This window comes from Dioscorea cayenensis, chromosome 16 (genome assembly GCF_009730915.1).
Source record: "Dioscorea cayenensis subsp. rotundata cultivar TDr96_F1 chromosome 16, TDr96_F1_v2_PseudoChromosome.rev07_lg8_w22 25.fasta, whole genome shotgun sequence".
Lineage (NCBI taxonomy): Eukaryota > Viridiplantae > Streptophyta > Magnoliopsida > Dioscoreales > Dioscoreaceae > Dioscorea > Dioscorea cayenensis.
Window position 1 is genome coordinate 21,736,986 of NC_052486.1, and position 10,992 is coordinate 21,747,977.

A 10,992-nucleotide genomic window follows, 5' to 3' on the forward strand; every position below is an offset into this window, starting at 1 on the left:
TGTACATCACTAACCGCAAGGACATATTTCTCCTGATCATGGTTTATTGTCTCTTTTGTGTTTTGTTTATACAAATGTTACACGTGGTTCGCTTTTACTGGTGTTAGTCGCTAGAAACCTTCACATGTGCCCAAACTAATTTGGGCTCAGACAATGATAGAAGAGATCTTTGTTATTTTCGCCAACTTGTGTCACTGTAGGAGTGTAGGCATCTTCAAATAATTCCAATTGTATTATGACCAAATGAATTTGTTTGACAAAGTTCTAGATTTTAAGGGCTCAGACAATAATAGAAGAGAGCTTTGGTGTCAAATTAATTTCTTTAGCAAGAGTATTTATTACAAATGAATTTTCCATGACTTATGACCAACTTGTATCACTGCAGGCATCTTCAAATATTTCCACATATATTATGGTAAAAAAAATTCACAAGTTGTGGCCAGTTATCAGCCTGTCTCCATATATATATATATATATAGTGAATTTGAATTCTCGATTTTTAAATTGACAAAAAAATAAAATATTAACTGCTATTAGTTTTTAAAAATATAAATAAGTCACATGATGAATTCAAACTAACAATCATTTTACAAGGATAAATTTTAAAATGTAAAACAACATAGAGTGAATTTGAATTTATAGTTATTGTTGGGTTGTGCTATTTTTTGGCCACAAAAGCAGAATGATTGAGATTTAATTTGTTTCTTTGTATTAATATTCTTAAAATCTAGTTGGGGGTTTGTTTGTCTATATTTGTCTTGCAAACATAATAGCATAAGAAGAGCCCATGGGAAGTCATGTCATTGACTGGAAAAAGCTTTAATTAGGGCCCCTCATGATCTCTCGAATGTGAGTCAGAAGGAAGTTTTAATAGTCGGACCAGGTAGCACGTGCAGACTTTTTCGTTTGGACAAAGATTGACAAGAAATTAAAGCTTCCTTTTGAGATATATACATATATTAATATATATATATATATATATATATAATAACCCGGTCCATCTGGAGTTCAGTTGAAGGTATAAGATGAAGTTTAACAACCAACTTCTCCACCCGGCAGCATGTATTTAAATTAAAGTTTACAGCAAAGTAAAAAAATTACTGGTATTGAATAGATGCGAATTCGTCAACCATGCATGCATCTTTTCGTGGCATATCATGAAGAAAATATACGTGGAAATAGCAAACTGTCTTTGCGGCATATTAATTATGAAGAAAATATATGTGCAAATAGCAAAGTCAATACCCTTGTCTCACTTATTTAAAATTTTTTTTTAAAAAAAAGCAAACGCGGTTGTGGTTGGTGATATAATTAATCACCTTGTAATTAAAGAGAAGCCAATTTAGTCCACGATGCGTCCCTTATTAGTAGTATTTATCATCAATGGGCATGACAAAAATTTTTCCTTTTTAAAAATTTTATTATTTTACAAATTTTTATTTTTGATTTTTTGTTTGGTAGACAAAGATCTTCCGTAATGGAGAATAAAGAATTATATATTATTATATTTATTTTAATATAAAATAAAATAATTTAAAAATAAAGGATAACATTATTTTATTTTAATAATAAAAGCTTACTATTATATTTTTATCAATATTTTGTTTTAAAAAAACCATAAATTGTGTAATATATTTAATATAATTATTAAAAATAACAATAAATTGTAATGAAAACATAATTATATATTAAAATAAGTAACTATATTCATAATTATTTTTATTACTATTAATAACATTTAATTGTGCATTTGTAATTAATTAAATTTAATGTTGAATCAAGGTGGGATAACTTCACAAAAGATGTTTAATTACTCCCTCCGCTCCTTTTTATCTGTCATAAACCCATGTTACTTTTTATTATCATTTTCTATTATCAAGAAGCATTTATTATTTTTTTTCTCAAAACTACCATAATACTTTATTCAATTCTCTTCTTGGAATTAAATATGAGAGAAATATGAAGATATAAATTAGAGGTAATTTTGGAAAGATAACAAATTTTTTATAAAAATTTGTAAAATAACTAAATTTATTGGTATGTGAGATTCAGTTATTGAACGGAGGGAGTATATCATAAAAATGCATCCAACCAAACACATATTTTCAAAATCCAAATTTATAAATCTTTCCAAACAAATATAAAAATCTTGAAATTTAGCATTTTCAAATACCGTCAATTAAACACTAGATTTGACTCTTTTACATTTTTAACTCCAGAATTTATAAATATATTGTAATTAAAAATTTATTGTATTTTCAACTATATCTAACTAAAAGCTATCTTAGTTAATTTCTCTATGCTTCTTTTGTTCTCTTTTATATATTGGTGCATCTAGAATGGCATAAAATATATATATATATATATATTTTGCCAAACATCAACAGTGCTTCCTGAGAGGGTGCATATCTGGCTCTCATGCATATTTTTATCATTATTTTGTTATTTATAACATATTTTATACTCATTCACAATGTTCCAAAACCGTTTATTCCATGATTCCGTCACTCTCGAAAGTTCCCGTTCAATTGCGGGTATTAAAAATTTTGAGTTCATGCAGTTTGGCTGATAGCTGTTAATTAATTAATTAGCTATTCGGTCATGTCATTTGTCTATATTTTTTAATTATAAAAGTTTAGTCTAATATTTGTATGTAACTCAGGGCAGGCCCACCAAGGGACATTTCCAAAAGTTGAGTGGCCTTCATATTCACCTAGCACTCTTTATGGTTAAACCAGATAACCACATGAAAAAAATAACAATTTAGCCATAAAAAATTAAACTATTATTTATTTATTTATCTTTGGCAGTGAACAAGTCTTTTATCAATTGCTTGTTCGTGATCATCTCCTCCATTCATTAGAGTTTTTCTATTGATGTTTACTTGTTCATCATTTGTTGTTTGACTAAAAATCTTTGAATTAGAAAAAAAAAATACCTTTGATTATATTTATTAATTATTTAATTGTATTTTTTTATGAAGGGTTACTTCATCAAAGAGAAATGTTTTCATGAAAATTCCCTTTATTCAACTTGATTTTTGACTTTGACTATATATACATATATGTATTTTAAAAAAATTTACTATAATTGTCATTAATCAATCTAGAAAACATACCAAAATTTTGTTAGAATTGAAGGATTTTAGAGGAGATGAAGTGAAGAAGCAGTGATATGAAAGTCAAAGTGTCGTGGTGTAATTAGTTTAGAAGTGAAGGATAGCTTGGTCTTTTTAAGTGTTTGAATGTTAGTTGTAATAGTTGGAAGATCGGAGGGAAGGAATTGGACGGTAATGATGTATTTGATCAAGCAGATATGACTTAAGTTCAAGGCAAGGGAGAATCCATGGATTGTGTTTATGAAGAACGGCTGAGATTGAAAGATCAGGAATTTAATATAAGTTCGAGGCATGAATCTAGTCAAACGGTGAGGTGAAGATGAGCGCAACACGTATTAATGTGACTCAGCTGGTTCATTTCATTTTGGTTACTAAACTTTGTCAGTTGTATATGAATATGTTCTTCTTTAGGAATTTTTATCCGGTGGTAACTATCACGGAACCAAGACATGGCTCATTCTTAGTCATGGGTTTATTATATAATCTAGGGATATATCGTAGATTATCTTAAAAAGATACGCCTTTTTATTTGTAAGTTTATTAAATCGTGCAATCTAACGGATGAGGCTGAGTCCACATCTCGTGCTCTATAAGAACTATCACGTAATCCGGGCTCCGTGGGATCATTTCTCCTTCTTTAGAGTTATGTAATGTCCGATTATCTTAACACATAATATATTTGTATGAATTTTTCAGAGAAATAGAGTTGTTTTTAATCCTTGCTTTGAATACAAAAGTTGTTCCTCTCTGTGTTATCTATCTATGTAGTGTTTATCAAATTTTCTATAATCATCAATAAATAATATAATAATCTTTTGATTCTTTTCTACCTCTACTTGCTGTTGATACAAAGTGAACAAGATCATTATAAATTAATACAAGTAAATCATTTAATCTCATTGGAACTAATTTAAAATGTTTGTCTAACAGCTTTTGTTTTGCGTGTAGATCTGATATGTTGCCGCATGCATTGCAGAGAGTCTGCATGGTACAATATATACAGAAACATCAAAGAACATACATGGAAACCAGTGTTAATAATTAGAAACTAATAAAACCAGTGTTTGTGGTTGGAAAATAGCACACGTGCAGTGTAATATATTTCATGTAAAATATTCATCATATCTTAGATGTTTATCAGCAGCGGCAGCAGCAGCAGCAGCAGCATATATTATATAATTTATAATTTGAGTGTTTAGTGGTGTTTTCAATGTTTAGTTGCGTGCATATAAATATTAACAATTCTGTTAAGAATATATGTTATAAATGTAAAGATAGTAATAAGAATAGAGAGCCAGAGCATTTACCAAAAACCCAAAAAACCCTGAAGAATTAACTTATTCTTCTTCTTCTTTCTTCTTTTATTTCTCTCTTTTCCTTCTTTTCTCTCTTATCACAAATTATACAAATGAGGGGGTATTTATAGGGTTACAAGAGTTGAATGAACGGCCAGAATCGATTTGATCCGACGGTCCAAAATACCCGGGTTGGTGGAATGATAACGATACCGAGTATAACACTGCTATAGTTGCGTGCAATATCTTGCACACCATTGTAACAGAAATTAAATTAGATTTGGTGCAGGGTATTAGTTTAGGGTTGGAGTACTCCTACGCCAAATTTATAGTTTTTCTTCAAAAATTATGCTCCATTGGAGATGCCATGGCACTTTTAATGCGAACATGTTGTGTACTTGTGTACGTTTTAGATTGAGTGGTTGTACTTATTATTATTATTTTTTTAAGATTTGATTTGTGGTCCCTAGTGGTGGTCCATCCACAAGTTTGTGAGCACTTAATTTGACTTGTGGTAGAGCAAAATCAAACAAGCTTACCAAATTCATGATTGATAAGTTTAGAGCATTTGGCTTTCAAAGTTAATTAAGATTTATTTATTTATTTTGAAAAGGTGGGTAAACCACTTCAATTAAAACAGGAGAGCATACATCAACCTTCTACTAAACGACAGTAGAACGAACAAAACAAAAGCAACAAAAGGAGTAACATCAGTAGACCACTAGGAGTGGTGCCACAAGAACCAACAAAATAACAAACCACAGAAGAAGACAAGGAGAGCAACAAATCAACAACAAATGTAAGCGAGGAGAGAAGACTCCCGCAAGACAACAACAGCTAAGCTAGCCCGGGATCTGATCAAGAGCCTCCTCAGAAGACGGATCCCACTAGGTTCCTACACGCGAGGTCCTAAGAATACCAAATTACGACGGATGGTAGAAATTTAATCCTCCAGCTTGACTCTAGCACCATCCGCCACTACAGAGCACCAAGACAAGAGCATATGATCAGTTTTCAGGACAAGAGCATGCGCAGACAATATATTAGCATTAAAGATGCAGTCATTCCTAGCAACTCAAATATTCCACACAATAGCTTTCACAACTAAGTCGCCCATATCCCAACTCGATGGCCTCACTGACAAGCGCCAGGAACCCCAAATGAATTACATAGGCATAGGCAGGTCAGCAAGATGAAGGAGCCTCACGAAATACCCCCACACCTGTCTAGTGAATGGACACTGGAGAAAAAGATGATCCACTGACTCAATCGCAGAATGGCACAAAACACATGTAGTTGTTGGAAGCCAGTTACATCTTCTTTTCCTGAGGTTCTCTAGGGAAAGGATCTTATCTTTCCATACCAGCCAATTGAAAATGTTAATTTTCTTTGGGCAAGTATTGCGCCAAAAGAACCTAGCAATCGGGCAACACAGGCCCCAATCATTTAGGAAACAATAGAAGGATTTGACAGTGAAAACGCCATTTCTTGTAAGTCGCCACCACTTGTTATCCCTAGCTTCCCCCACTGGCTCCCGAAGATGATCCCGGTATGTTGATATCTCCATGTCCTCAGAGAAAGGTGCCTCATCTAGGAGAAAGAACAAGTCGTGAACGGAGCTATTGGGATGTAAGCTTCTTTTGAACTCCTCCGGCTAGAGATATAGGGGCTCTATTATCAAGCCATCGATCTTTCCAAAACAGCGTTTCGGTCCTAGAATGAATACCATAAGAGACGCACCTTCTTAGCACCGGAAGGCAGCTAGACATCCCTTTCCAGAAGAAAGAAATCCTTCCAGATTGCCTGGGGATCAAATTCCATCTGGAGAGACCGTAATTGAATTATACTACCTCCGCGCCACACCAAGAAGGATCAGTCATAAATTTTCACCACCATTTACCTAACAGTGCCTGGTTGAAGTTAAACAAATCCAAAATACCCCAACCCCCATGGTCATGAGGTCGACAGAGGTTCTTCCAGCCGACCAACCTACATTTTGGGTAATCAATGTCCGGACCAGACCACAGGAAGTTTCTTCTGATTCGATCGATATCCTTGATGACCCAGCGGGGTAATCTAAACATTGATATCCAAAAGGTTGGGAGTGCGGAGAGGACCGAGTTCATCAAAGTAAGATGGCCACCTAAGGATAAGTGATGCACTTTCCATGAAGAGAGCCTTCTCCTTACTTTACTAATAAGCACCTCCCAATCTTGTTTTCTTGGCCTTCTACTCGAAATCGGAATGCCCAAGTAAGTAACTGGAAGTAAGGCCTTCTCGCAGCTCAAGGTTCAGCAGTTGAAGAGTCCGGGAGCTCACCCAAGTTAATAGAGTATAGATAAGTTTTTGAAAAGTTGGTCTCAAGGCCAGACAAGCCTTCAAACAAATACAAGATAAGTTTAACAATCCTAAGGTCATCCAACCCTCCCGTGGTCAAAACCAACAAGTCAAAACCAATAGCCACCCCAACCAAAACCTTGGACTGAAGCGCATGTGAGAACATCGTACTCAGCACATCCGTAACCAGGACAAATAGCAGAGATAACGGATCTCGTTGTTGTAAACCCCTTTGATATCGAACATAGCTATTTGGGGACCCATTTACAAGTATGGTCGCTTTCGATGTGAACAAAATATTCTGGATCAAACCCACCCAATGCTCTCCAAAACCCCTAGCCTTAAGCAAGTCAAAGAGAAAGTCCCAATCTACAACATGAAAAGCCTTTGAGAAGTCGACTTTCAAAATGTGCCCCGGTAACTTGCGCTTATGAATACTAAAAATTAATTCTTCAGCAGTGGAAATATTATTTAAGATACATCGACCTCGTAAAAACGCTGATTGCTCAGTGTCCACCAGCGAGCTCATCAATTTACTAAGATGCACCACCAACAGCTTAGATATAATTTTTAAAGAAGAATTAATGAGGCTAATGGGTCGATAGCAAAGTAGGAAGAGGTTGGACTTAATAGTATCCCATAATTGCTTAAAGAAATAAATAGGAAAACCGTCAGGTCCTGGGGCTTTATCCCTCTCCAGTTCAAAAACCGCTCCCTTTACTTCCTCTATGGTGAAAGGCCTTTCCGAGGGAGCCAGATCTACTGGTGTTTTGAACACAAAACAACTTCTGAAAATCAACTCTAAATCTGGAGGATCACTTAGACCCAAACTGCTGATTAAAACGGGTGGTTAAAACCTTGCCAATTTCTTGTGGTTCCAAAATAGTGATACCATTCTGACAGAGACTTCGAATGAAATTTCTATTCTTACGCCCATTTGCCATTGCGTGGAAGAACTTAGTGTTCTCATCCTCCTTTTTTAACCACTACAAACGGGATCTTTGTTCCCAGTAGATCTCTTCCTGCTTACGAATTTCCCCCAAGTTGTCAAAGAGCTCCAACTCCTTACGCGACTTTGACACAGTTAAACTTCGAGACTCCTTGACCAAGTCTAGGGCATCCACTTCCTGCAGTAAGGCTAGTTTTCTGAGTTTAATGGAACCGAAGTTAAGCTTAGCCCATTCCTCTGGCAACTCTGATGAACTTCCTGTTGCTCGGAAGAGAAATGTATACTAGTTATTCCAGTGCCAACTCTTTAGGCAAAGGACAACGAGGATACGTCAGAAAAATATTTTTTGCATTAAATCTAAACCTCCGTTGATGTTGTGGCATATTTGTAAATAATGGCTTTACATTCTTGTGAATAATCTTGAGCAAGAACCCATTTTTGTGGTGTACAATTTATAGGAGAGAGAGAGAGAACTATGCACATTAATAATGCACGGGCAAATTAAACATATATTAGACAGCTAGTTAGCAAAGCAAAGCAAAACATAATATTTTTTTAATTAATTAATACATTTGGACAATTTTTTTATTTGTTTAAATTACTGATTTATTACTTAATTTTAAAAGAAATGAAAAACTCTAAAATAAAAATTAAATTATTCCAAATATGATTTGACATTTATTTGTGACGGTCATGATTAGGGGTGGACATGGGCCGGGCTGGGCTAGACTCAAAAATACAACCCATATATTCGGGCTGGGATGGGCCGGGCCATGTTCGGGCCAAATTGTTTTGATCCAAACCCGACCCATTTGATTGTCATTAGGCCCAGGCCCAGCCCAACCCGACCCAAAAAATAAATAATTTTTTTATGAAATAATTGAAATAACTAAATAAAACTACTACTACAACCCCTAAAATTTTTTCAAACATTTTAAAAAAATATAACACAAGTATTATAAATGTTTACTCTTTTCAAGCCTATTACTATTATATATATAATTATATATATTATAAATAATATATGATATATATATTATTTATTTATTCGGGCCGGGCTGGGTCGGGTCAAAATTCATCTGACCCAAACCCAGCCCGAAATTCAATCGGGCCAAAATATTTGAGCCCAACCCAGTTTTTTGGGCCAACTTTCTAAACCCAGGCCCTGTATTTTTTGGGCTGGGTTCGGGCCAGCCCATGGGTCGCCCGGCCCATGTCCACCCCTAGTCATGATGGAGAAGAGTTTTCTAATTCCTATTATCTATCTATTTGGGTAAATTAAAATGCAGATAATGTACATAACAAACCGAATAAATAAATAAAAGTAGTGCAATATATATAGAGAGAGATAAAAAGTAATTAAATAGGAAAGAAGAAGAAGAAGAGGAGGAGGTACGTAACGGTAGTAGCTAGTCTAGAATTTGGAACAATTAGCAGGAGCCATGGAAAGCACGTTATTGTTGAGATCGTAGCCAACGTGCATGTTCTGCTGCGCTACGTTACCAAGAATGGAAATGCCCACCTGGTTCTTGTCTTGCAAGGCCAAGCATAGTACATTATCGGAGACGTAGATGAACGCCTGCATGGGAGTCAGCACTATCGATGCCCCATCATGGGGCGGCTTATCGAAGGTGAAAGTGATGTCCGGGAAGGGATAGGGTGGATCTTTGATAGGGTGGGAATAACAAAGTGAAAAGTAGTTTTGAGGATCATTAGTTCGGGTGAGATTGACCATTTTGGACAGGTCATCGATCAATTTTTTCAACGGGATGTCTGGTATGAAGCTGATGGTCGTGCCCGAGTCGACTATGATATTTGTATCAAGAGATTCATTTGGAATGGTATCTTTCCCTACAGCGATGGACTGGAGCTTGACAACGTAGAAGGTAACAGAACGGCGGACCATGGGAATGGTGATAAAGCCAGGGTCATTAACAAGTGCGTTATCGCCGAAGTTGAGAGTTGAAGTGGTGTTCTCGGTGTATGGAGCCAAACAGTAAGAGAATTTTCCATGAATGGAGGAGTCCAATTGCCTCACTAGTGACGCACCTCCACTTCCCAGACCGACCAGCCCGTCTACATTCGGCTCGAATGAACCCGCGCTGGCGCTGTCATGAGAACAGCCGAAGGCTATTCCGGGGATGGAGGAGGAGGACTCGTTTGAGCCTGAAGAGAAGGTGAATGTGTCCCTAGAGAGGTTCCCAGTCGTTAAAGAACCGTCGGCGTATTCGTACACGTAGTTGCATTGGTTATTGAGGCAGATTGGGGTTGGGATTGCAAGACAAATGTCATCTTTGCATGAAACTGAGCCTTTGAAGGTGGATGATTTGCTGGGATCGAAAATGGGATCAGTTTGATTATAGCACTGGTCGCAAGGTTTGCACTGGACCCATACTAGGTCACTGCCAGTGTCGGCGATGGCCACCATCTTTACTGGTGGTGTGCCGATCTCCAACTCCATGAGATAGTCACCATTGTTTGGGATCACTTTTGAGTTTATGTTTGAGGGTGCTGGTGCTGATGATGGTGCTGATGATGAAGATGATGGTGAAGAAGCAATGCTAGTATATACACCACCACTACCACCGCTATAACCATCACTATCATCATCATCATCGTTATAACTAGTGCCGGAGATGCTGGATGAGATGTAACGAGCTCGAGATATGGAGCGCTCAATCATGGCCCTGACGAGATCTTCGGACTTGACAGACGGTTGGTAGTGTGGGGAAAGAGGTGAGTCTCTGTGCATGAGTTTCATGCTAAACCCCGAAGTACCGCCTTGAGAGTTTGCATTGCATGCATTAAAAATCCAGCAAACAGACAATAAAATTAACAATATTGAGGCAAGAAAGGACGAAGAAGAAGCCATGGTTGGAGTGCTGATACTTAATTAACTGTTTATATTGTGTACATGAGGTGGCTACTGGCTGGTGCAAGTAGCCAATGGGTCTTATTTATAGTACGTGATCAATGCTTGAATCATGGAAGATTAACGAGACGTGAACTAACTAGAGATTACCATCTGGTTCTGTTTCTATGGAGATTTCACAAATATTTAATGAATTTTATTTTATTTTTTTATTAATTTAAAATTATTATCTCACAAAAATTCATAATTTATTAATGGATAAATTATTTATTTTTTCTAAAAATAATCCAGTAGATAACTACCAACGTGGATCAATCTTAATCATAGATTTATAAATTTTATTTTTTATTTATTATATAACATAGGGATAGATAGGTAATTACGTTAAAAAATTGTTACTTTTTGTTTTAAAAAACACTAA

At 35.9% G+C, this 10,992-nt stretch overlaps 1 protein-coding gene across 1 annotated transcript; it reads right to left on the reverse strand.

Moving 5' to 3' along the window:
• Window positions 1-9,109: 9,109 nt before the first annotated feature.
• Window positions 9,110-10,173, reverse strand: LOC120278636 (aspartic proteinase CDR1-like). Its single transcript, XM_039285370.1, has one exon. It carries the CDS (start codon window positions 10,158-10,160, stop codon window positions 9,114-9,116), a length of 1,047 nt encoding a protein of 348 aa, XP_039141304.1. The 5' UTR covers window positions 10,161-10,173; the 3' UTR covers window positions 9,110-9,113.
• Between the last annotated feature and the right edge of the window lie 819 nt (window positions 10,174-10,992).

What these genes read in the sequence shown, in the direction of transcription:
- LOC120278636 (XM_039285370.1), bottom strand. Translation starts at nt 10,160, where the DNA reads ATGGAGTTGGAGATCGGCACACCACCAGTAAAGATGGTGGCCATCGCC.